The sequence below is a fragment of the Panicum virgatum genome, chromosome 5K (assembly GCF_016808335.1).
Source record: "Panicum virgatum strain AP13 chromosome 5K, P.virgatum_v5, whole genome shotgun sequence".
Classification (NCBI taxonomy): domain Eukaryota; kingdom Viridiplantae; phylum Streptophyta; class Magnoliopsida; order Poales; family Poaceae; genus Panicum; species Panicum virgatum.
Window position 1 is genome coordinate 37,263,010 of NC_053140.1, and position 26,526 is coordinate 37,289,535.

Consider the following 26,526-nt stretch of genomic DNA (forward strand, 5'->3'; position numbering starts at 1 on the left):
AAGTTGTTTGTAGATATCCAACCTTGAACCGGTGGATACAGATGCAGTCTAATCTTCATCGAGTATCTGAGTCATCTGTGACAGATAAATCTGAAAGTGAAGTCTCTTTGCATCAATCCAAGGGAAAATTTTCTATGAAGCGAGGCCGCGAACCTGATAGTGATGGTGAGTCAGAGCTTGAAGATATTGTAATAAGCGGGAACACTACTTCAAGTACGCTAGAATCCCCTAAACATGAAGACGCTAGACTAGAGCCAACCACTTTTATTTCATTTGATTGGGAGAATGAAGGACCATATGAAAAAGCTGTTGAGAGGTAACAGGATTACATGTTTGGCAGCTACTTGCTACTGCTATGCATCTTCATATAATATTTGATATTTTTCACTGATGTACCACTCGTAAGGGTATATATTTTGTCTTTATGGGTGCCACCTTTACTATTATTATTATTATTATTATTATTATTATTATTATTATTATTATTATTATTATTATTATTATTATTATTATTATTATTATTATTATTAATTATTTTGGCTGCAATGCTGAAAATGGTCTTTGGTGAATTCGCCTTTGGAACAAGCTCTGCATATTATTTTGGTATATCATGCAGTTTCTTCATAGTTGGGCATCCGTACATAAACATGGCATTTGAAGAACAATAACTAATCATATGTTTAAAAAAAACTCTATTAGATAAGAAGAAATTGGCACCCAAATTTGAGGCAAACAAAACTTAAACCTGGATGGTGTGGGTGTACATCGCTACATCCACACCTGCCAACTGAGCTTGGCTCTGTTTCTCTGTCCAATGCCTAGCACTCTGTTAAAAGGCTATCCATGTTAATTTGTATGTGATGACTGGATCACTATGTTCCTGCAGGCTAATTAGTGAAGGAAAACTAACTGATGCTCTTGCTGTATCTGATCGGTGTTTGCGCAACGGAGCATCCGATAAATTGCTTCAATTGCTCATCGAACAAGAAGAAAGAAGTCTAGGCACAGGACAAATTCGTGCATATGGATCTCACAATCTTGGGAGTAATACTTGGCAATACTGCTTGAGGCTAAGAGACAAAAAACTTGCAGCTCAGCTTGCTCTAAAGTATCTGCGCAGTTGGGACCTTGATGCCGCCTCTAATGTCATTACTATGTGCATGTGCCACTTACCTGAGAAGGATCCCATGCGGAATAAGGTAGTTTGACTTGCATTAATTTATTTTGAAGTTAACACTTTATATCTTGAAAATTGTACTGTACTTTGTCTGATCCAACCATGATTATACATGCCAGCAAAAGAAATGTCAATACATATAGCTTGACTTATCTAGCTTATTATAATGTTTCACATAACAACCTGGGCTTGGGTGCTATAGGCTGCTCTATCATGCCATGGAGCAACTGTTTTAGTTCTCAAATGTAAGCTTTATTAATATGGTTTTAGCATTTCTTTCTTGACAAGTTTGGATGCGTCATTTTGTAACAGGTGTTGCACATGAAGCAATCTTTACAGCGGTATGGTCATATTATGAGTGCTGATGACCACTACACCAGATGGCAAGAGGTAAGCCAATATATTCTTTTGCTGCATTATAGGGACTGGCTTTGAAAAATATAAATTGCCTTTTCTTGTCATAAGCTATTACTGTAACTTAAGAATGTTAAATATTGTTAGGTTGAAGCCGATTGTGAAGATGACCCAGAGGGCTTGGCACTCCGTCTTGCTGCTAAAGGAGCTGTTTCTGCTGCTTTAGAGGTTGCTGAAAGTGCCTCTTTATCAATTGATTTGCGGAGAGAGTTGCAAGGCCGCCAACTCGTCAAACTGCTGACCACTGATCCACTTAATGGTGGAGGCCCAGCCGCAGCTTCGAGATTTCTGTCAACCTTAAGAGATTCCAATGATGCTCTTCCTGTAGCCATTGGTGCTATGAAGCTATTACCTGACTTGCGTTCAAAGCAGCTTCTTGTATGTTGCCAGATCTGATCACATGGGGCTAAATGCACTATAGCATTTCCTATTAGTTTGATACTGATTAATTGTGTTTCAGGTACATTTTTTCCTCAAGCGTACAGTTGGGAGTCTGTCAGATGCTGAGATTGCACGGCTTAATTCATGGGCGTTAGGTCTTCGTGTTCTTTCCTTATTGCCATTGCCATCACAACAGCGTTGCTCTTCTCTGCATGAACACCCTCAGTTGATCATAGAAGTACTATTGATGATGAAACAATTTCAGTCTGCTTCTTTGGTATTCCATCTCAACTACTTTTGTTATTGTTCTCATCTCTACTAAATCTTGGAAAAATATTATCTTATTCTTAATTAAGCTCTGTACAGCTGCTTAACTTGTATTTTGTCTGTGCTCATTTGTTTACGCTGCTGTGGTAATTGAAAATTCCATATTTTGGGGGCTGCAGATTTTAAAAGAATTTCCTGCACTGAGGGATGATAGGTTAATTATTTCTTATGCCAAGAAAGCAATCTCCATTAATGTCAGTTCAACTCCTAGGGAACGTCGACTGTCCATCTCTGCGTCAAGAGCAAAACAAAAAAAGGCCACCACTCCAGTTAAAACAAATTTTGTGCAGAGTTTTGGTAACTTCCAGAGAGAAGCACGCAAAGCATTCTCGTGGGTCCCCCGTGACAGTGGCACTAAAACACCCCCAAAAGATACGCCCCGAAAAAGAAAAAGTTTAGGTTCAGGTGGTGATAGATCCTCTTGGGATGCAATGCCTGGTGTACAGGAGGAGCGGACACCTGTTTATCCTTCTGAAGGGCAAGATAGACTTCCTTTCGTCTCTGCTCCTGATGAGTGGGTGCTGACGGGAGACCCTGACAAGGATGACGCAACACGTTCATCTCATAGATATGAAACCTCTCCTGACATCACACTGTTCAAGGTATGTCTTTTGTTCCATATCTGCAAAGTATTAGGCTTTTATGCTCTTCCAATGCTACTATTCTTCATTAGTTTAATTTGTGTTAGTCTGAATTATCTGAAGTTATCTTTCTTGTTAGGCAGTATGGACCTAACTAATTGATGCAATGATATGCAGTTCTCCTGCATATTCGATAACAGTATGGACCTAACTATTTGATAGCCTGGCGGTGTAATCTTACGATTCTGACTTCTTGATATGTTGTATTAGTGCCATCTATATTGGAGTTTTGCTAAATTGAACTTGGTTTTATTTGTTTTGTTGTACAAAAAACTCAGTTCCATAGTCACAGGATTCGGGGTCGATGCCTCGTCCCTCGACCCGGGAACGTCGTTCCGATTCGAGGGTCGGGGTCGAAGAGGGTCAGTGTCCCATTTAAGATTGGATCGTGTCCCGGTTTGAAAGGGGTCGCAGCCCCATTGCTAGCAGATTTAATTGGGATAAGGAGGTTAAGGACAGTGGATTGGTGTGGTTTTTGTTAGACAATGAGCTGAGTACGTGTAGCATGGTCTAAATGTACTCTTTTATATGTTTCTTATATGCTTGTGCAGATTAGTTTCTTCATTAGTAGCATATATATAGTTTTTGTCTTTATCGACTAGAAGATATCAACCCCGATGAATCAGGGTTGCGTCCCACATAATAATTTATCGTTCCATAGATGTATACCCCCTTCGTACCATAATTTTATAAAGTGACGACCCTCGACCCTCGACCCCGTTCCTCGACCCGGTCGACCCAGGAACTTTGTGACTATGCTCAGTTCTTTGTTTCAATTTTTCAGTTCTTGTATGGTGTGGCATATATGTTTAGCTATTGTGTAATTAAGCTTGATGCTCAATGTTTATTCTAGTTCCTTACATACTGCAACTAGGATGATGCTCATAAATGGGAATTTGATGGATGTGATAATGTGATAAAAATAGAGCAACCAATGATATTCACTAAGAAAAAGATATATCTTGAACTCAATGTACTATTGTGATAAGGCCGTGGTTTAATTTACTGGTTTAGTGATTGTTGGACCAAGGATAAAGGCCCCCACCCCTCCCACTATAACACCTGGGTTTTATGGTCGGGTTGGCTAGGTGGGGCGTTCTAACTTGGTACCAGAGCCGAGGTCCTGGGTTCGATCCCTCCCGGCCACGCATTTCCGCTGCGCGATTTCCCCTGCGTCTCTCGTGTGCTGAGACCTGCTGCGGGCTACGCCGGGCACTAGAACCTGCTGCGGGCTACGCCGGGCTCGAACGCCGTAGGGGGAATGTTGGACCAAGGATAAAGGCCCCCACCCCTCCCACTATAACACCTAGGTTTTATGGTCGGGTTGGCTAGGTGGGGCGTTCAAGCATTATTCTCTTCTACTCTCTCTCTTTCATGGTATCAGATAGCCTTCTCTTCCTCTAGCTGCCACCGGCGCCGCCGCCGCCGCCGCCAACATGGCCGGCTGCCGGAGCCTCCTCCCCTCTCCTCCTTCCCTTCTCTTCCCTCTGCTCCTGCCGCCGCCGCTACCCCTGCCTCTGGCGCAGCCCTCATCTGGCCGGGATCTGGCGCGGGGAGCTCCTCTGTTCCCTGGCCTCTGCTTCCGCCCGTCCAGCCCCCTGCCGCCGCAGCCCCTGCTGGCACGTGCGGGGTGGGCGCCGTCTCCCCTGTCCTGGGCGTCGCCGCCTCCTCTCCCAGGCCTGCCCCCTCCTCCCCTGCGCCGAGCGCCGCTACAGCAGGGGCCGCGGCCCGATCCACCGCCGCCCTGGCCGCCGCGGACGCCGCCGCCGCAGCAGGGGCCGTGGACACCACCCTAGGCACGGGATCCGCCGCCGGGAGGGCCCTGGCCGCCGCCCGACCTGGCCCCTGGTCGGGAACTACCGCTGCCGCCGCCCTTGCCGCTGTCCATGGCGGTGCAGGGGCTGGCGCAGCAGCTGTCCAGGGCGGGCAGGGCGCGGGCGCTGATGCCGAAGCCCCTGATGCCCATCCCGTGCGAGACGCGCCGCGCGCGTGGCACCATCCCGTCGCTGCTGCCCCTGCGGGCGCCATGGCCCCGTCTGCTCCGGCCGCGGGCGTGTGGCCTTGCCCGGCCCGATCTGCCGCCAACACAGGGCCTCCTTCCCCTGGGCTCCCCCTGCCGCACCCTGGGCTGCCGCCCCTGCTCACGGCGTGGCGTGGCCCCAGGGCGCGTGTGCCTCCGCTGGCCACGCACTGCCCCCTGGCGCTGGATCCACGGCCTCTGCCGCCGCTCCTCTGTTCCAGGGCGCGGTGGCCGCACCTCCTCTGCTCCAGGGCACGGCACTATTCCAGGCCGCCGCCCAGGCGCCGCCTCCGCTGCAGGGCGCGGGCCGCTCCGCGCACGCCGCGCAGGCTCACGCCGTCGCGACCGCAGACCTGGCCGCCGCTGCCGCCTTTGTAGCCGCCGTCGCGCCCGCTGCGCACGCCACGCAGGCCGCGCGGGCCGCCGCCTCCCTCACTGCAGCGCACGCCGCACCGGCCGTCGCGCCCGTCGCGCGCGCCGCGCAAGCCAAGGCCGTCGCGCATGCCGTGAAGGGGGGGGGCTCGTCTTCAGCCCCAGCCGGCGGCCATGCTCGCCGCTGCTGCTCCCCTGTTCGCGCCGTTCTGGACCCCGCCCGCTCCACCCAGCCAGCAGCCGACCTGGCCTGGGGGTGGGACCAGGCCGCACTGGCGCCGTCCTTCAGCGCCACGGGGCGGACGCAGCCTATCAGCACCGAGTGGATCGCCGACTCGGGTGCCTCCTTCCACACCACCCCACATGCCGGTATCTTTTCTTCTGTCCGACCCCCACACCCCTCTTGTCCTTCTTCCATCATGGTTGGTGACGGTTCTTGCCTTCCTGTCACCGCCGTGGGTTCTGCTCCTGGCTCATTTCGTCTTCCCAATGTCCTAGTTGCTCCTCAGATGATTCATAACCTTCTTTCCATTCGTCAGTTTACAGCTGACAATTCTTGTTCCATCGAGTTTGATTCTTCCGACCTCACTATAAAGGATTCAGCCTCCCGGCGTGCGCTACTCCGGTGTGACAGCACGGGGCCCCTTTACACCCTTCGCCTTCCTTCTTCCGCTGCACCACTCTCGTCTTCTTCTTCGCCCTGGTCGTCTTGGTCTGCCGCTTTTGCCGCGACGCCGTCTTCCACCACCTAGCACCGCCGTCTTGGTCACCCTGGCCGCGACGTTCTCACTCAGCTCAGTCGTAGTACCGATGTCCCTGGTACTAGGGCTCCTGCTGAGCCCCTCTGCCATGCGTGCCAGCTCGGTCGTCATGTTCGGCTCCCTTTTTCTTCTTCTTCGCATGCGACACATGCATTTGACCTTGTTCACTGTGACCTGTGGACCTCTCCTGTACTTAGCCTTTCTGGTTATAAGTACTATCTGGTGGTGGTCGACGACTTCTCGCACTACTCTTGGACGTTTCCTTTGCGCGCTAAGTCTGAGACCTTCCCCACCCTCCTCCACTTCTTTGCCTGGGTGTCCACTCAGTTCGGCCTCACCGTTAAGGCCGTCCAGTGTGACAACAGGCGGGAGTTCGACAACTCCACCTCCCGTTCTTTCTTCCTCTCTCGGGGTGTGGAGTTATCGAACTCACGCCCGTTGTGTCACTGGACGGCCTTAACGGTGAGGCCGAACTGAGTGGACACCCAGGCAAAGAAGTGGAGGGTGGAGAAGGTCTCAGACTTGGCGCGCAAAGGGAAGTCCAAGAGTAATGAGAAATAATTCACCACGACCAGATAATATGTATAGCTAGACATACTGAGACATACTGAGTACAGGAGATGTCCATAGGTCACAGTGAATGAGATCAAAAGCATGTGCAGCATGCGAAGAAGAAGAAGTAAAAGGAAGTCTAACATGACGACCTAACTGGCACGCATGACAGAGGTGCTCAGCAGGAGCCCTAGTACATGGAACATCGGTACTACGACTGAGCTGAGCCAAAACGTCGCGTGCCAGGTGGTGGAAGAAGCTGAAGGCGGAGCAGCGGAAGCAGGAAGCCGAAGTGTGTAAAGGGCCCCCGGGCTGTCACATCGGAGGAGCGGACGCCGGGAAGCCGAATCCTTCACAGTAAGACCAGAAGAGTCAAATTCGATAGAACAGGAGTTTCAGTAGTAAATTGGCGAATGGAAAGAAGGTTGTGAACCATCTGAGGAGCAACAAGAACATTAGGAAGACGAGGAGCAGAACCCACGGCGGTGACAGGAAGGCAAGACCCATCACCAACCATGATGGAAGAAGGACAAGAGGGGTGTGGGGGTCGGACGGAAGAGAGGATACCAGCGTCTGGGGTGGTGTGGAAGGAGGCACCCGAGTCGGCGATCCACTCGGTGCTGATCGGCGGTGTCAGTCCCATGGTGCTAAAGGACTGCGCCAGAGTGGCCTAGTCCCACCCCCCAGGCCAGGTCGGCTGCTGACTGGGCTAAGCGGGCGGAGTCCAGGACAACGCGAAGAGGAGAGCAGCGCCGGTGAACATGGCCGTCGGCTGAAGTGGAGGACGAGCCCCCCCCCCCGACCCTGGAAAGGCTACATCGAGATGCGCCCTGACCATGGGTTGCTGAAGGATGCCCAGGGCGTACCTCCAGGGGCAGGGGCAGAAGCGGGAGCCGGACCTAGAGTCGGCGCGCCCCGACGGCCCCCATCGGTACCGGTACCCCCAGAAGCAGGGCCACCACCACCACGTCCCCCCTGCCGACAACGTCCACGCCCCTCCCCCCCCCCCCACCTCCGGTCTGCCCGGCGGGAGCAGCACCAAGAAGAGAGGTGGCAGGAGCGGCGGAGGAAGCCGGTGGAGCAGCGACGAGCGCAGTGGGGGTGGACGAGGACGATCCGGGCGCGAGACCCCTGGTGATCTCCTCGAGGGCGAGGTCGTCCCGGACCTGCAGGAAGGAGGGGAAGGGCCTTTGGCGAGTGATCCAGGTTTTCAGGTGGTCGTAGGTGCTGCTCAGGCCCCGTAGGACATTGAGCACCAAAACCCGATCGGACACTGGATCCCCGAGGTCGTGAAGAGCATCGGCCATGCCCTTCATCCGCCGGCAGTACTCACCAATGGAGAGGTCCCCCTGCTCGAAGGTGCGGAAGGTGGCGTCGAGCTGGAGGGCGCGGAACTCGGCGTTGTCGAGGAACTGCCCCTCGAGCGCCACCCAGGCCTGCCGCGCGGTTCCGCCGTGGGTCCTGACGAGGTCCTGAAGATCTAGGGAGATGGTCCCAAAGATCCAGGACATGGCGACGCTGTAGAGGCGCAGCCACGCCACGTCCTGTGCCTCGATCGGTGTGTCGAGGAGGATGTGGTCGTCGAGGGCGTAGCGGCGGAGGGCGAGCAGGACCTGGTCCCGCCAGCGTCCGTAGGAGGAGGACGGTGACCAGGGCCCTGATGTTCTGGACGCCGGCGGCCTGGAGGTGGAGCTGGGCGACCATGGGGTCGGTCGGGTCGTACCGGGCTCCAGATCCAGCGGGCGGGGCCTGGCGGGAGGAGGCGGCGCCGGGCTCGGGGACGACGGGTTGGCCAGAGGAGACGCGGAGGAAGTGCTCCGCTTCGGCGACCCGGAGAGCAGCCACGCGGAGCCGCTCCTGGGCCGCCGAAGCCTCCGACTTGGCGGCGAGGAGGGCCGCGGCGAGAGCGGCGTCGGCCTGCTGCCCGCAGAGGGCGGCGGCGGAGAGCGGCGCATCCGCAGGCGACATCCCGAGCCCAGTCCACGCGGCATCAGGCGCGGCGTTGGCGGCGGGCTGCTTGCCCGCGGCGACAGCGGCGCGGTGGGCCGCAGCGGCGGCGGCGGGATCCTGCAGCAGCGGCCGGATCGGCGCCCGCGGCCTGCAGCAGCTGTGCCGCGGCCCGCAGGATGGCCGGATCGACGGTGGCGGCGTGCTGCTGGGCCCCCACGCCAGCAGCGGTGGCGGCGGCGGCGGCGGGCAGCAGGGAACCCTGCTGGGGCGGCACGGGAGGCCCCTGCTCGAGCAGCAGGGGGCCGGCGGCGGATCCCACGGCCCCCGCATCCGGCGCCGGCCCAAGAATGACCAGCGCGGCGGCTGCAGGGAGAAGGCGGTGGCGCGGCCCCCTGCCCTCGCGGCGACTGGATCCGCCAGGGAGGAGGCGGCGGCGGCGCGCCAGGCTGCCGGAGCAGGGGATGCACCTGCGGCGACTGGATCCGCCAGGGAGGAGGCGGCGGCGGCGCGCCAGGCTACCGGAGTAGGGGAGGAAGGAAGGGGAGGGAAAGAGGAAGGGGAGAGATGAGGGGGTGCCGGCGGCCGGCCATGGCTGCCGGCGGCGGCTGGGAGGTGGGGAGGGAGGAGAGAAGAGGGATCCCTAACCCTAGGCTAATGATACCATGATGGAGAGAATAATGACTTGTATTCCTTCAAATTCTAGAAGGGTGGGATATATAGTTCCTATACATGGGCCTCTATACATGGGCTCAATATACACCAACACTTATGCCTCTCCAAAGTTTTTGTATCTGGCTTTACATTGTGATTTGTGTTCTCCAGACAAGATAATTGAGCACTAACTGCTCCTATAAGTTATTTCTCTAATAGATTGATAAAGTTAGAAAAAGGATCTTCTATTAAAATCCATAAATTTATAGATGGTCTAATTTTATTTGGACATAAGTGGTAGTGTCTGCGAATCTATTTGTAGGCATAGTCTCCAAAATTTACAGTTAAACTTTTATGATATATTTTCTGTAAGCATTTGTGAATCTATTTGTAGGCATTAATATCCTTGTGCACCGATGAGTCAGTAGCTGCAAAAGGTGCACTTGAACTGTGTATGACTCAGATGAAGGTTGTACTTAGCTCCCAACAATTGCCCCTTGATGCCTCTATGGATAACATAGCTCGAGCTTATCATGCGACGGAAACTTATGTACAGGTTTGAAAAATGACTAGCAAAATGACACTTTGCGTAACGTACTTTATATTTACTGTAACTCAGTAATTTATATTTTTCAGGCCCTCTCTTACGCAAAAAATCTATTTAAGAAGCTCGTTAGGAGTACTGATTTGTCAAGTGGTTCTGAAAGAAGTAAGGATGTCGATGATATTTCTGTGGACACCGGCAGTTCAAGTGCTGGGAGCCAGTATATAGATGAGCTGTCTGATTTACTGGCTCAAGCAGACATGTGGTTAGGGCGTGCAGAGCTTCTTCAAAGCCTGCTGGGATCAGGTATTATTGCCTCGCTTGATGATATCGCTGACAAAGAATCTTCAACTCGTCTACGTGACAGATTGGTCAGCGATGAACGGTACAGCATGGCTGTATATACTTGTAGAAAGTGCAAGGTATTGATTTTTACAACTTCTTTCTCGTTCTTCCTGTATACTGGTGATAAAGGCTATGTATTATTTTGATCGAATGCAGATTGACGCTTTTCTGGTATGGGTTGCATGGGGCCATGCTTTAGTTCGAATGGAGCACTATGCTCAAGCCCGTGTGAAGTTCAAGTAAGGGAAACTTTTACTGTGCCTTTTCACTTGTATATTACTGAAAGAAAAGGAAAGATATTGGGGGGAAACACAAAATATGTTCCCATTTATTAGAAGAGATGAGACATAAGTTAAACAATTAACTTAACAATTGTATGCGAGACTGAGTTGCCAAAAACCAATTATCATTTTTCTTGGTTGGTTTAATCAGTGGAAGTGTTTTTGTCCCATAACATTTTCTTAGTTTTGGGTATAGAATATACACAAAGCACAACTGTAACAAATATTTCTAACAGAAAATTACTTATACATCAGTATTTACATATATATTGCGCCCCACCTTATCTATTCATTTTCAAACCATTTTCCTGACTTGCAAGTATAATACATTTACATCTACTAGAAAATATACTGGTTTCCCTCCTGCTGTTGTCCTTGCTAGAATGGTGCCTGCTTAGTTTTCCTTCCCATAAGTGTACATAGATTTTCAGTTGTCATTGTTTTTCCTTTTTTTTCTTTCGGAAAGATGGTGAAATGCTTATATCTTTAATTTAATTCGTCACTGGGCTAAGATGGCAAATGTTGCAATCCGGATAGAATGAGGGAAATTTTGTTTGAATAACTTGCATTCATACTGTGAAAGAGATGGGGGTTTCAAAACTGCTCTCAAGCATGCTGACTTTCACCTCTTTATTTATTTGAGCTTTCGCTTAAATTGTCAACCAAGATTGTGCTTTTCATTGTTTTTTATGTATAACCTTTGCATCTGTTTATCTTCCTTCCAGGCAAGCACTTCAACAATACAAAGGCGATGCAGCTACTGTTGTTACTGAAATCATCAACACAATTGAAGGAGGACCTCCAGTTGATGTTTCTTCTGTCCGTTCCATGTAAGGCACCGGCATCAATGTTTCCATGTTTACTATTCCTAAGCTTTACAATTTGTTGGTGCGCTGGAGAACTGGGATCCTCATTAATGATAATATGATTAATTATGTTTCTTGCAATGCTATAAAACTTCCATAAAAAATCATGTAAGCAGTACACCTAAAGTTAACTAATCCTACAAGAGTTTAATTTCAAAAATCATCTTTGATTTTAAAATTTGAAAAGAACTAGTTCTACTGTAAGCACATGATGAACAATGCTGAACTGACAGCTTGTTTATTTTGATTCTTGACATCTAGGATGAATTACTGCTTTTTGCAGGTTTACCTGACCTTTATATGTGCTACATACATGAATTTTTTTACAAATATTTGAGACGCTACTACATGGTGAATTGCGAACTGTCACACTTTAACTTGTGGATATGAAATGCACACTCTTAGTTCACTTTGGATTTTCTGCTTACTGCCTGATAATGCAGTAAATGTTGTTGAGTGTCAACAATGCCTTCAAAATGCAACTTTGACAGCTAATTCTCTCTGTAATTTATTTACTGAATCCAATAAGATTGTAATATTATAGAAGTACCTTTTGAAGTAAATCAACATTCGGTTTTTACATTTTTGCAATCTAAATGCACACATGATTGTAACATTTTGTTCTCTCTCTCTCTCTCTCTCTCTCTCTCTCTCTCTCTCTCTCTGATTCTGCTATTGAATGTGCAAACGCAGGTATGAGCATTTGGCAAAGAGTGCAGCAACCATCTTTGATGATTCCCTTTCTGCTGATGCTTATCTTAATGTTCTGTACATGCCATCCACATTCCCACGATCTGAGAGTTCCCGACAGTCCAGAGATCCTATAGACAACCAATTCACGTCTGCTAGCTCGTACCTTGAAGATGGTCCTCGCAGCAATCTTGACAGTGTCAGATATGCCGAGTGTATTCATTACTTGCATGAAGTAAGATTATACCCAATTAATATGTACTTCTCTTTTTGTTTACTTGATCAAACTCTGTTATACAGTGTCACCCTAGACCTAGAGTTTTCACTTTCTAGATTCCCTGTTTCCACCGGGGAACAGCTCCATATCTTTCTCTGTAGACACCTGAATCATGCATTCTTCTCACCCTGCTCATCTCAATTTCCTACAGAATCTCGGCAATAAGAGCCAATCTTGAATCCTATTTAGCTTTTGGCCTTGTTTACTCCTTTTGAATCCATTTTGAGAAATTGGTTCTGATTCGATAATCCATCAGTTTTAAATTGAATTATGGACTAATTATTTCTTCTGGGTACTTGCAGTATGCTCGGCCACAAATGCTGGCTTTCATGTTCAGGCATGGCCGTTATGCTGAAGCATGCTCTCTGTTCTTCCCTTTTAATCAACCAACCACTGAAGGGGAAACTTCTTTGTCTTCAGTTCCATGGAGTGACCCGTTAACAACTGACTATGGGACAATTGATGACTTGTGCGATCTATGTCTTGGATATGGTGCCATGGCTATTTTGGAGAACACAATACGGGCAGTAACACAATCACCCGCATATCATGAGACACCTGTGATCCAGTACATGAACACTGTTCTCACCCGCATTTGCAACTATTGTGAAACACATCGGCATTTTAATTATCTCTACAACTTTTTGGTACTGTCAATATCGATTTGAATCACTCCTTTGGATTCTATACTAATTTCATCACTTCATGGCAGTTTTTTTTTAATACTTCACTTCATGGCAGTTAATAGTTACAAACTTACAATGGAACATGCTGTGTCAGGTTCTAAAAGATGACCATGTTGCTTCTGGCCTTTGTTGTATCCAATTATTTATGAATTCGATGTCTCAAGAGGAGGCTTTGAGGCATTTGGGACATGCCAAGGTATACTTGCATCTTATGTTCATGATTTTTACTATCGTAATGCATTATTTGGAATTCATGCATGACGGCACAGCTAACCATGTGTGTTGTTGACTTGTATTCTGGAGAACGACTTTTGTCTAGCCAGCTGATCTGAACATGATTCCTGTGCATATATCAATTGCAAATCTGTAATCAAAACAGTATGTACGCTAAATCAATATCAATAAGTCCTGAAAACTTTCCTGATTGCTCTCTTAGTTCAATCTACCTAGATATAACTCAGGTTCCAATGCCACCTATGTTTAGAGTATCCAAATAATGAAGAAATCTGACAAATGATGAATCAAAAGGAAATGGAAAGTAAAATAGTAAAGGAAAAAGACCGGATTGTGGTGCAGTACAAAAATAACTATTTGATTGTGTTTATGCCTTGGCTTCTTATGATTGCAGACACATTTTGAAGAAGCCTTATCCGTACGAGATAGAACAATGGATGCTACAAAGTTGGTATTGCGGTCTGCTCGGAATAAGAGCACACCAGGAAAAATGACCAGGGAAACTATAATGAAATATTCCACTCGTGTTTCCTATCAGGTGAGGTTACTGCAGACTCCCTTTTCTTATGCATTGAAGTAATTATCAATGTACTTCTGGTTCAAAAGCTAACCTGATTGCACATATCGGCATTTTAGATGGATGTAGTGAAGGCCCTCAACAATATAGATGGTCCTCAGTGGAAAACTTCCCTTTTCGGGAATCCTACTGACCCTGAAACTATGAGGTTTTGTATCTTCTACCTTTTAAGGTTGAATCCTTTGAATTGCTCTAGGGGTGACTAGTGGCAAGGATGGATTTGCATTTGTCAGTAATTTAGCTTTAACGTACCTTTGCTGACCACCTCTGGCCATAAGCTCCACCCCTGAAATTTAGTTCAGCCTCTTCGATGATCCCATTCAGACTAGGCCTAGTACTTCATATTCTTCTGGTTTTATCTGCTCCTTTATTTATGAGCTTTATTTATTGGAACAAAAACATAATTTTGTTGTATGAGGACTCACTGTTTTAATTTTTATCCTAATATTGTGTATATGGTTATTGTTTTGACGCATTTAGTTGACTTTGTCCTTTTCTTTGCTGCTCGATGAACCTATAGTTTTTTTTTAAAAAAAAGGTGCAATCATTAATTGCAGGCGAAGATGCATGGTTGTTGAAACTCTGGCTGAAAAGCATTTTGATTTAGCTTTCAGAATGCTTCATGAGTTTGATCTCCCAGGTATAAATATTGGATCCAGCCTTTCCTCATTATGTTGATTTCATACTCTGCATTGATGCTTTTCTGATACACGTTTGGAAGTATAAATATCAATACTTAAATTAATTTAAGCTTGTTTTGTTCCAGCTGTTGATATTTATGCTGGTGTAGCTGCATCCCTCGCTGAAAGGAAAAAAGGTGGCCAACTAACAGAGTTCCTGAAGAACATAAGGGGTACTATAGATGATGATGAATGGGATCAGGTGACAAATATGTATATATATTTAAATTTTTTGTATTAGATTATAGTTATTATATTCATATTCATGGCAATGTTTGGAATTATAAATTATGCTTGTTAATATATGATCTTTATCGAGATGTGTGAAATATGTTACTATTAGCCCAGTATTTCAAATATTTAGCATAATAACCTTATTTTGTGTTATATGAAGTATGGGATGGTTTTGCTGATTTCTCTGCTGGTATTATTGTTCACTTGTGTTTACTAGGTTCTTGGTGCTGCTATAAATGTTTATGCCAACAAGCATAAAGAAAGACCGGATCGACTTATTGACATGCTAATCAGCAATCACAGGTAGCCATCGTTAACAATGATACAAAATTTCTAATATGTATCTTGAATGAATTTATTACCTAGACTGTAAGACTAGCATTTTATTGTCTGAGTACGATCTCACTGTTTCATGCCTGTACAATGCTTAGAAAGCATTGATGTTCATGCATTAATTTTCTGAACCTGTGCTTTTCTAAAAAAAAATTCTAAACTTTGCAGGAAAGTACTTGCTTGTGTTGTCTGTGGGCGCCTAAAAAGTGCATTCCAAATAGCCTCGCGAAGTGGAAGTGTTGCTGATGTTCAATATGTTGCTCATCAGGTTGGTTTCCTTCACAGATTACATATTTTTCCTACGATTGTCGTATGTATTTATGTGTGTCATGTTGCATCTCTCTACAACCAGCGATGAGTTAAAAAGTTAAAACATCTTGCGTTTATCAGTTGCTAGAAGTAATGGTGGGGGTATCTGGTTTGGTCCCATAATGATAAGATCATGTCTGAACATTTTCTAGGTTACTCCCTCTGATTCCAAATATAAGTTGTTTAGGACTGTGATAAGGTGTCCAATGTGACAATTTAACTTGCAATATATGTATACTATTTGGAACAGAGAATATTATGTATTATGAAAATATTTTCCATGATAAATCTAGTAGCATCAACTATGTGTGGTCAATTTATGTAACTTTTCTTATATTGATGGGCCAATTTTTTTTAAAAAAAAAAAGTTTGGCCAACTAGAATCCTAAAATGACCCATGTTTGGAACCGGAGGGAGTATTAATTTGGTCTGTAAACTTTAAAGATTGTGCCATTAGTTACTTCCATTAGAAATGTCATTAGTTTTCCAATAGAAAATGCTAAAGCCTATGAAGGTTTCTCGAGTAGTTGACTCAAGTGAGGCCACCTATTTTTATTGCTTGGTCGTTATCTAGAAGTTTTGATTTACGGATGACTTAAAAGTCTCAAAATAATACATTTGAAAAGTTTAGGTTCTGAAACAGATCTACCCTCAAAGCTGGGAGCCTAGCTTCTTTTTTTTTTTTTGAAAGACCAAAACTGAAAAAAAAAACTAAGTCCAAATGTAAGACTTCCCACATAGGTACGGAATACGAGTAAACGAAGCCATATATATTGTTGAGTGACAGTAAGCTCATTACTTACAACCCTTCCCCTCAGTATTTTATTTGGTTCTGTTTCCTGACTTAATTTACTCTATTTGATAGGCGTTACATGCAAATGCATTGCCGGTTCTTGATATGTGTAAGCAATGGCTGGCCCAGTACATGTGATCCCAATTGCTTTCACCCATTAGATGCTTAGGGAGTTTTCAAATCAAGACAGAGAAAACAAACCCATGGAAGCAAGGAACCAAATTATTCTCTGGGGGTAAGACCACTCCGGAGCGCCAAGGTGTTCATGTTTCCACCACTTTGTGCGGCGCCATGTCTCCATGTATATACAATGCTCTCGTGAGTTGGCTATTCCGCATAGGGAGAGGGCTGCATCTTTGGTCTGTGGTGTGAAGTTGTAGTTACATTGCCTCCCCCATCCAGCGAGATGAGCATTTTAACTGAGCACTTGGCCCATAAAGAGGCCAGTGCCAATTTTTCCTCTTCCCATTCCTAAAATGAAAAGGTTTCAATCTTCTCCACCGATCCTTGTGAAAATTTTGTCTGATTCTCTTGCACAATCTATAGCATGTTGTATGCATGAATGAGTGGTGTCATGGTCTTCTGTCCTCTCGTCTTGAGAGACCCATTTTTTTAATTATATAAAAAGAGATCCATTTTTGTATCGTGAATACAATTGTGAATAATTATAAAATTATAGTTGATATAGGTACTCCAGGTATGCTGGTTCGGTTTGTTTGGTTTGGGAAGTTTTTCCATCAACCTGTTGGGTTGCTCGAGCCATCAACCACTAGGCGTGTAGTACATTATTGTTTGGTGATCGTGAAACTAGTGTGGGGCCTCGAGTTTATGGACTGGTGACTCAACCTTCTCATCGCGCACATGGCTCACCTTGTACACCGTATCGTTTTCGAGAAATCGCTAGGGTCTCCAACTCTGAGATCACCAGTTCGATTCCATGAGAATTAGCGCAAGACTGAAGTTGGGTCTCAAGCGATGTCAAAGCCTGCGGACTCGTACGCGGTATTGCTCTGTCGCTCGATCCTGTCCTATCTTGTGCTGGTGGCCTGGTGCTCCTCGGCCACAGGCTATCATGCTGATCCAGCGGAAGACTTCACAAGTCCGGTCCTGTCTGTCCTTCACAGAAGTTGAGCAGATGTAAACGTTCCGGTGAGTTTTTCTTCGGAACCATGCACGGACGACGATGAAACGATAATAATGCTTAGTAGCAGAGCAGGCGTCAAAACCCAGGATTCCACACGCACGGCAACAACGCGAGATTTGCCGTGCAGGTGCGGGATTTGGATTTGCCGTGTGGTTCAGTGGTTGGGTAGTGCGGCACTCGCGAAGCGCCGCGCGGTGGTGGTGGGCCGAATCATGGCGGTGAATCGCAAAGTCACTTTTGCCGGCTCACCCTCTCCCCGCTCCGCCGTGTCTCTCAAGAGACCAGGCACGGAGCCGCCGCCCCCGCCCGACGGCCGTTTTCTTGTGCGCGTGCGAAAGGCGAAGCTTCCGGAGCGAGCCACGGGCGTATGGCCGAGAACCCTCAACCGGCAGCCGGAACCGGATTCGGCGCTAGCCTACCGCTGTGGCAACTTTGACGATCGGCGGCGCACCGCACCGAGCAGCTGCGTCGCACACGTGAGGTCGGTGGGACTGGGAAGCGTGCGCACCAGACCCGGCGGCAGCTGTCGGCTGACGCGCGGCGCTGCCCGGACGGACCTCATCGCGCGCGCCGCACCGCCAGTGTAGGCCAGGAGCGCATCACCATCGTCGCGAGTGGACGGTGTTCATTTGCTATAAGAAAAAAGTACTACGAGTATTAGGTATTTGGTGGCTGGTGCTGATTTGATGTGAGAAAAAAATATTATTAATGATTGCTATCAGAACTGAGTGACGGTTGTCATGGGTGCCGGCATGCGGCTCGCTCTACTGTCTGTGGGCACCGCGTACAATACTAACCCCAACTGTCATCCACTTTGTATTCTTCGAGAGGAATTATTAGCACACCGTGCGCGCTTCAGGGTTGCCAATTGCCATCCATCTGCTCATTGTAACAATCCAAAAAAAAATAGAACTCAAATAAACAAATTTCTTACATGTGGCCCCCACATGTCATTCTCTCTCCCTCTCTTCTCCCTGTGCCGTACATTGGGAGTAATGGAGGTCGAGGTCTCCCGAAGCCTCCCCACCGCTGTGCGTGCCGTCGTGGAGGGTGATCCCGTTTTCCCGGCCGTCGAACGTCGCCAAGTCGACCACGCCCGCCTTCCCGAGCTCGCCACCTGCCTCACTCCCGTTTACGCCTCGCTCGCATCTCCTTCTCCTTCCTCAGTTTCGCCATGGACGACGCATGAAGCTACTCGCGCTCGTCGGCCCGATTCGCGAGCTTCTCTCCATGGATCCCAAATCCACTCCACCCGAAGCTCGTCTACCTTCCTAGCTTCCTCCCCGACCTCTCCTTCGCGAGCCCCATCGACCAAGTCGCCGGGAACCGAAGCTTTTCCGGCCGCCAGCCATTAAAGCCGCCCGAGCTTCACCTCGACGTCGAACTCCCTCGTCCGGTCATCATTTTCTTCACTTGACGGCTCAAATCGTCCCTAGGTGAGCCACTGATGCTCATGCTCTCCACGTTCCTTCGCGTTCGCATTGTTTTCGCGCTCGTTCTCCACCATGCCGCCGCCGTTTCCCTGCGTCGCCGCCGCCGTACGCCGCGAGCCGCGCTAGCGCCGCCCCATGCCGCGTTTGCGCGCGCACTCGAGCCGCGCCGCCCCGCCGCCGCTGGGCCCCACCGCCGCCGGGACAGCCGCGCCGCCGCCTCCCCTGCCTTGCGCCGCTGCTAGGGTACCGCCGCCGCCGGCCACCCCGCCGTCTGGGGGCGCGCGCGCGTGGCCCCACTGGGCCGCTGCTACTGCGCCGCCGCGCGTGCTGCCTCCGGCCACTGCCGCCGCCGAGGGCCCCTTGGCCTGCGCCTAGCGCGCCGCCGCCGCGCCGTGCGTGGCGAGCAGAGCCGCCGCCCCTCCCACTGACCAGTGGGGCCCGCTGGTCAGGGGGGTTAAGGGGGGATTTTTTTTCTTTTATTTGTGTTTAATTTCAGCTGTAGATTGTAAAATCCATATAAAATCAAAGAAAAATGGGAAAAATATGAAATAAATTTTGTTGGATTTGTTAGAGTAATACCTATGGAGGAAAAATATCCACAGTGGAAAAATGACCTTTTTACCCCTGCAAAAATTTAAATTATGTTTAGCCTTGCTTAATTAGTTTCTATAGATCTGTTAATCTAAAAATTGTGAAATTTTTGCAGTAGCTTACTTTAAGCATGAGTGATCCACCATAAAATTTTCATACTCATAGGACCTAGTTTAGTATATGAATATAAAATGTAACCAAACTTAAATGTTTGTATAGGAATAATAATATTTTTACATGTAAATTTTTATACAAATTATAAGAGGCAAATAATAATGTCTTTGCTAGTCATATTTTATTTTATAGTAAATCATGCTCTAATTGATAATTTGGCCTCTAATTGTTTCTAGCACTAGGGTTAAAGTTAATTATCACCATACTTGCATCCTTTTATGTAAATTGTTAATTTGTTTAATGTTTATCATCTAATGGCAAAGTCATGTTGGCATTTATTCATTGTCTCATATGCATGACATTTACTCATTGTCTCATATGCATACATATAGAATCCGCGACCGAGGAAGTCGTGTACGAGGTGATCGCGGAGCCGCAGGAGCAGACAGAGCCAGCCCCGCAGGAGTTTCGTGACGACCCGGCCCAAGGCCCAGTGGACACTAGCTCTGAGCAACAGCCCGCAGGCAAGCCCCGGTGCACATCCTATTATTTCAATTTATGACATCTATATATATTTCTATTACTTGTGCATTAGGTTTAGGAATTATTTAGAACTCTAATTGCATGATCCCTAGGTTCCGTGGAGTTATACTAGTATGTATAGGACGATAGAAATGCTATGCTTAATAAGATCTCGGTAGAAGTCGAGTGATTTCTGGTCACTCACGAGATATAGGATGTCTTGTTATTTTGAGTATGTGGAATATTGTAATAGGTTGGAGAAGGAAAAGAAAATGGAGACCGGGCGGGGAAAGGCTAGCCCGTCTGTGTCGATTAAGGACCGTTCGTTGTCTGGCCCTGTGATCGAGTTTGAATTGTACTAACTGCATGCCGGGAGTAGGAGGTAGTCGAAACCGGTAAGCATTGTACTGCCTTGTTTCGAAAGTACAGAGCTTCTACCCACCCCTTAGGGCAGTCGAGTGGCCGCGGAGAATTGGGACGCATATGTTTACTTTTGGTGGTCTCTCGTAGGGCTTGGTTGACTATATACAGGTGGGGCGGTTCTGTAGTTCGAGGTAGGGAGGGGAATGGTTGGTTCGTATTGTCCGACGGGGCAAATACATGCCGTGTTGGTTAGGTCCACCTTGCAAGGTTAAATCGGATCGATTCGCCGTCAGTCGCTCTCAGATATGAGCACCTTGATCGCAACATCGCATCGTAGTAATGTGATGGAATATTAACGTATATGTTGAAGGAAATGTTAAGGTTACTAATTGATCTTCTATTATGATTGTTCTAAAAAGGGGTTCTGCAAATGTCTAGAGGATATTAATTTATATAGAATGTGAGCTAAAATATTGAAAGTAAGGACTCACTCTTAAATGCATGTCCGCAAAACAACCCACAACAAAAAAACCGTGCATGTCTAGATAATGGGCTATGTATATTCATAGTCGGGTAAGTCTTGCGGAGTATTACTATACTCAGGTTTGTGGCTCAAACTATTTCAGGTCAGAATGAGGTAGACTTCTGCCCTTGTTGTGCCAAGTTCATCCGGCTTGGCGCGGATGGTTGGGAGGTGGCCGGACCAGATGCTTAGTCCTTGCTAGTTACAAAATCACACACCCGTGGCTGAGTGTGTGATTCGATACTGCGCTTCATGTATTATAGACGTCAGGTTTCTTATATCGGACTTTGTTTTAAAATAAAGTTGCTCTTGTATATTGTTTATGTAATTAAACTAGGTTTGTAGAACTTAATGTACTCTACTCGGTATTGTAATCGTATTTATATGTACTCGTCATGTTTGTACTGCCTGCGCTCACCTTCGCGTGGGACTACTGGTGTTTGTTTCGATCGGAAGGTCAGTTTCGAAAGGACTGTCAAATTAAACCGTTAAGCCAAATGTGACTGATGTGTTCAAATGATGGCCATTTAGCTTAATTTTAAGTTTTAATTTGACGGTTCTGTCACACTCATCTCTCTTCTACTGCACCTGCAGACGTTTCCATCCCTGGCGACTGGCGTGACGTGCGATCTGTATGACGGTATTGCACACCTACCGTCGGCCCCGTGGAGTGCTCCCTGAGACATGCATGCATGTACTGTATGTATTACCGTAACAATTACAAATCTTGTTGAGCGGTGCGTGCGCGCGCGCGCGCCGACAGACGCGAGCACGCGAACCACCGGCACGCGATCGGAACCCGAACCAACCACCAGTCCAGTTTAATCAAAGGAAAAGAAAAGGAAATGCAAGGCAGAACGGAACGGAAGCAAACGGGAAAAGACGTCGCGCGCAGACCACCACCGACAGCGGCAGAGGAAGCCATGGGTCTCGACGTGGACGCGAGCGGCGGTGCAGGCGCGCCGCACGCAACAGCACCGGCACGGGCGCCGGGGCGGTGGCGTTGCCTTGCTTTCGGGTGGGTGGTTGGTGTGCGGTGGAGCGGGCAGCGGCTCGGCCCCAGCCCCCCAGTCCGCTCCCGCCTCCCGGCAGCGCTAGCGGACGCGCAAACCGGCGGCCGGTCGCCGTCGCGTGGCGTCACGTCACCGAGACCGCCTGGTCTGGCCGCGTGGGCCATGGCTGGCCGGCCCCCACCAAATCCACCTTTTTCTTCCTGTCTTTCTTTCTCCGTCGCAAGAGGAGCACAGCTGCCCTATTTTTTTTTCTTTTTGATTTGTTTGCCTTAAGGGATGCTGCCAGAGGGCCCGTCTACACCACCAAGTCACTCCGGCTCTACTTTATTGTTTGCTAACACGAGATTGATTTGCTTGTCCGCAGCTGTACGCACAAGATTCCGAGTCCAATCCCCGGAACGCACGTACTCCATCATCACAGAGGAAATAAGCAAAACGATCCTGATTGATACGTTTGCTTTGCTCTGCTTCGCGTCCAAACGATGATGGATGATTCGTCGGTTGGAACCGCATCGATCAATCAAGCACCCCCTGCTGTCTCGTTCGTGAGGGGAATCACCCCTGCTCCCTTAATCCTTTCCCTCAACCAAAATCTTTTCTCTTAATCAAAGCTAGCGAGCGGCGCTAATGACGCGGATGCCTTGAGAGAGCGCCAAATAGCCTTGGAAGCGAGCCAAAGCTTAACCCGAATCAGAGGCTGCTTTTAGGGTAGGGGAAGCGAGGTCGGTACGCTGGGCCCACGACACCGCTTTGCTGTGAGCCTGAGACGATACCCATACCAATATACACGGTACACAGATGCAAACAGGAGGCCAGGTCCAACCCTCAGCCGTCTTACCTATACCCCAGTATGGCACCAGCTAGTGGCGCTTTGTACATACTGCACTGGTACTCCAACTCCGGTTCCTTCTAGGATTCCAATTCTAAAAAAGAAATCCCGCATGTATAGAATACTAAATAAAATCTATTTGCAAAACTTCTTCACGAATGGATGTAATTTTTCACGACAAATCTAATGATGGTAATTAATCGATGATTGACTGTATTGATGCTACAGTAACCATCCTCTAATCATACAGCAAATGCCTCATTAGATTCGTCAGAGTTCCTACCGCAAGGTTCTGGAGTTCATTTTGTAAACTGACTTTATTTAATACCCCTAATTAGTAATCAAAGTTGTGAACAGTTCCACTTCTAGAAAAACCAAACAGAACCAAATGACTATGTGCGACTATTTTTTTAAAAAAAATGCGGGCGACACTTAGAGTCCATTTGAAAAGGTTTATCCAAAATTGTTTTACTGCTGAAGAAAAAAAAAGATGATTTTCCCGGCTTCTAGTTCATTTTTACCTCGACTTATCAAACGGCTTCATAGTACAATACCCTAATTTACGCAAAATAGATGAAACCTAAGTCAATAAAAGCCCTAGACATTTACTAATTAACTTTGCAAGTCCACAATTTTAGTTTTTACTACTACCTCTGTATTAAAATATAACAACATTTAGTTTGGTTAGAGTCAAACATATTCATCTTGACCAATAATATCTCTAAAAATAATTACTTTTAAATAGAAAATATTACATGTTATGATAGTTGGTTTCATTATTACGAATAAATTGATATCACTTTTATGTTAGCAATCTTTATGTTTCCTTTAGATTCTACAGTCAAAGTGGTCAAAGTTTAAAATGTTTGATTTGGAGAAAAACCTGAGAATAGCTATATTGTGGAACAGAGATAGTATTAATTATGTCCTCCATCCCACAAGGACTGTTCGTTTAAAAAATTTCAGACATATTACTAGTAGTAGAAAATGATCATGTTACCCTTAAATTATAGCAGTAATGATTGAAGACCGAGCTGATTATTTAGTTCCCTAGATCTTCAATAAATGTAAATGCATTGGAACCAAAAAAGTAGCATGTACTTAAATATTTGATTAGCTCCATGCCCTTCTCAATATAATTATTTTTAGTATTTGATATTGTTTTTAATTATATAAATTTTACTGTAATCTAAACGAACAGTTTTTAGAACAAAATTTAAAGATTAAATAAACAATTTTTGCGGGATGGAGGGAGTACTAGTTAACTTTATAAGTTCACATTTTTACTACTAATCAGTTACTTCCTCCGTTCCAAAATATAGGTCGTTTGACTTTTTTAGATTCATAGTGTTTGCTAAGCACCTAGATATAACATATGTCTAGATATATAGCAAAATATATGAATTTTAAAATGTCAAAACGATCTATATTTTGGAACGAAGGGAGTACTTGTTAGTATTACTAATTACTCCCTCCGTCCATAAAATAAGTCATCCTAGGAATTCTAAGAAAAATTAACAAAAAGATAAAATGACCATGTTTGCCCCTATATATTATTCATATTTGGTACTAATTAATTTTTGCGTGCACATGCACTTTCTAAATATGGTAGGATGACTTATTTTTTGGGATAAATTTTGAATCATAGGATGACTAGTATTTTAGGATAGACTGAGTGACTATTTGCATCGGAAGTTACTGCTAGAACCGTGTATACTACATGCGTACGTTTTGGAGCAGTATAGGTGGGAATTTAACCAGACCTCGTGACTCCAGAGTGAATGCCGAGCTGCCCTCAGGCGCCATAACCCGCCGGCGTGACCTCGAATTCGTACGTACCCGGGCCACGGAGCAGGGAGGCATCAAGCGCCCGACCGACCAGAAACCGGTCGTAAATGCGTGGCCGTTTGACCAAATCTTCATAGATTTTTGTGGAGCGTGAATCCACCACCGGTGTGTACCGTACCGGTCTCATCCTTGGAACGAGAGGCTTCTCTTTGGGGCGGCCGGCCTCCCAGCGTTTGGCTGTTAGTGTTAGCTTGCTTGGGCCTCGAGCAACCGGTGATTCAAAAGGGCTTTTTGAAAAGAATGCCTACTGGTAGTACAGACTGCAGACCAGAAATCCACGAGGAAAACCTTAGGGGGATACATGATTAAACCGTTTTAAGGCGCCAATTAAAGGTGCCACTGAAAGAACTTTAGGACATCTTTGCAAGAGGCTATGGAGAAGGGAGTTCGGTTAAAATGTACTAATTCGAGAAGACAACAGAATTTAATTGGAATTCGGTAAACACGTTGTATATTTAGTAGCAAGTTGGAGGGTGAAGAAATACAAAATTTTTTTTATCGAATTAGGCTCGCAAGTGGAGGCTGGATTTCTTTTATTTGTTCTATCATTTTTTTAGAAAAAAATCCATGAGCTATTTTTTTGGTGAAATAAATACATTTTCTCAAAAAAGGATGAATCCATGAGATATTTGTTTTATAATTTAAAAGATAAATCTTTATAGATTTGTCAGCGCTAGTGACCGAATGCTAAGACGTCTCCAGCCTCCACTAACACAATCTCCTGCTCTTTCTTTTGAGACAAAATCTGTATGTCTTGTAAAAAAAATATCCTAGACAAGCTGTTTCAACTTTCAAACGGGAAGCGGACGAGATTTGTCTGGCAAGTGGACTGGGAAGCACTAAGGCACAATTCCTGACAGAGACCCCAACATAAACCAAGTCAAAAAAGCAGATTTTGACAGCATACTCCTTTGGCAACTCCACCACCAGCGCCTGCAAACCCCCAACGATTGACAGCAACCAAAAACAATACTACTCAAGGTGTGTTTAGATCCTTGAAAAGGTGGGAGAAAAAGTCACATCGGACACTGTAGAACTTTTCGTTTGTTTGTAGTAAATATTGTCATACCATAATCTAACTAGGCTCAAAAAATTCGTCTCGCAACGTACATCAAAACTATGCAATTAGTTTTTTTATTTACCTATATTTAGTATTCCATATATGGGTCATTTGCTATATTTAATGTTTCGATGTGATTTTGATGTGATGAAAAATTTGGATTTTGTGGGGGGTTTTGGGATCTAAACACACCCTCGGATTAAACATACTATCGAAATTTCACCCCACAGATTGAAAAAGCAGCCCTCTCACTCACTCTCGCAAGCACACAAAAAAAATAACAATCCTTAGCAGTAGTAGCATGCTTTCTCTCTCTTCCCTTTCTTAATGATGACTCTTTCTCTCTCTTCTGGCTAAGCAGCAACATGACAAATCAAATCTCCACATCAAGACACACATGACATCCAATCTGTTCGCTCGGCTGGAACTGGAGCTGGTAGCTGGAGTGGTGTGAGAGAAAAATACTGTTGTCTGGCTGGTGGCTGGAAGCTGGTGCTGGAGCGGTGTAAGAGGAAAACACTGTTGGGCTGGAGGCTGCTGGAGCTGCCGAACAGAGTGATCATAATCTCAAGCTCCAAACATCTTTAGGTCTTTTTAGTTACCAACAAAATTCCAAAACTTTATAAGATTTCTCATCACATTGAATGTTTCAACGCATGCATGAAATATTAAATGTAGTTAAAAAAAACTAATTACACAGTTTATCTATAATTTACGAGACGAATCTTTTAAGCCTAATTAATTCATGACGGGATAATAATTATTAAATACAAATAAAAGCGCTACAGTATTTTACACGTCTTAATTCCACTTTATCTACCCCTTTTCCCGCAAAAAAAATACTACATTCTAGAAAAAGGGTCAATGAATCCCAACAAGCCATCATCTCAATCAACGGCCACTTGTCCTGCTTCTGCTGCATATGACATTATTTTATTCTCCTCTCTTTTCAATCTCCAAGGAGAGAGAAGAGAATATTTCTCCCTCTCCA

The 26,526-nt window shown here is 46.5% G+C and overlaps 1 protein-coding gene across 3 annotated transcripts in view; it reads left to right on the forward strand.

Annotated features, from left to right (window-relative positions):
• The window catches only part of LOC120707258, a 33,169-nt gene extending 16,424 nt beyond the window's left edge, over positions 1-16,745 (forward strand). The window contains exons 16-35 of one of the 3 annotated variants that reach the window (XM_039992116.1): positions 14-316; positions 887-1,199; positions 1,490-1,567; positions 1,679-1,969; positions 2,052-2,249; positions 2,419-2,901; positions 9,641-9,802; positions 9,883-10,212; positions 10,292-10,374; positions 11,142-11,246; positions 11,976-12,207; positions 12,552-12,896; positions 13,030-13,131; positions 13,564-13,707; positions 13,806-13,918; positions 14,304-14,386; positions 14,513-14,628; positions 14,878-14,963; positions 15,162-15,261; positions 16,168-16,745. In XM_039992116.1, coding sequence (XP_039848050.1) covers positions 14-316; positions 887-1,199; positions 1,490-1,567; positions 1,679-1,969; positions 2,052-2,249; positions 2,419-2,901; positions 9,641-9,802; positions 9,883-10,212; positions 10,292-10,374; positions 11,142-11,246; positions 11,976-12,207; positions 12,552-12,896; positions 13,030-13,131; positions 13,564-13,707; positions 13,806-13,918; positions 14,304-14,386; positions 14,513-14,628; positions 14,878-14,963; positions 15,162-15,261; positions 16,168-16,233 — 3,733 coding nt within the window. In that variant the 3' untranslated portion in view covers positions 16,234-16,745. The remainder of the gene's footprint in view (positions 1-13; positions 317-886; positions 1,200-1,489; positions 1,568-1,678; positions 1,970-2,051; positions 2,250-2,418; positions 2,902-9,640; positions 9,803-9,882; positions 10,213-10,291; positions 10,375-11,141; positions 11,247-11,975; positions 12,208-12,551; positions 12,897-13,029; positions 13,132-13,563; positions 13,708-13,805; positions 13,919-14,303; positions 14,387-14,512; positions 14,629-14,877; positions 14,964-15,161; positions 15,262-16,167) is intronic. The other 2 variants (XM_039992117.1, XR_005688891.1) reach the window with 2 other exon arrangements.
• The last annotated feature ends 9,781 nt before the right edge of the window (positions 16,746-26,526 follow it).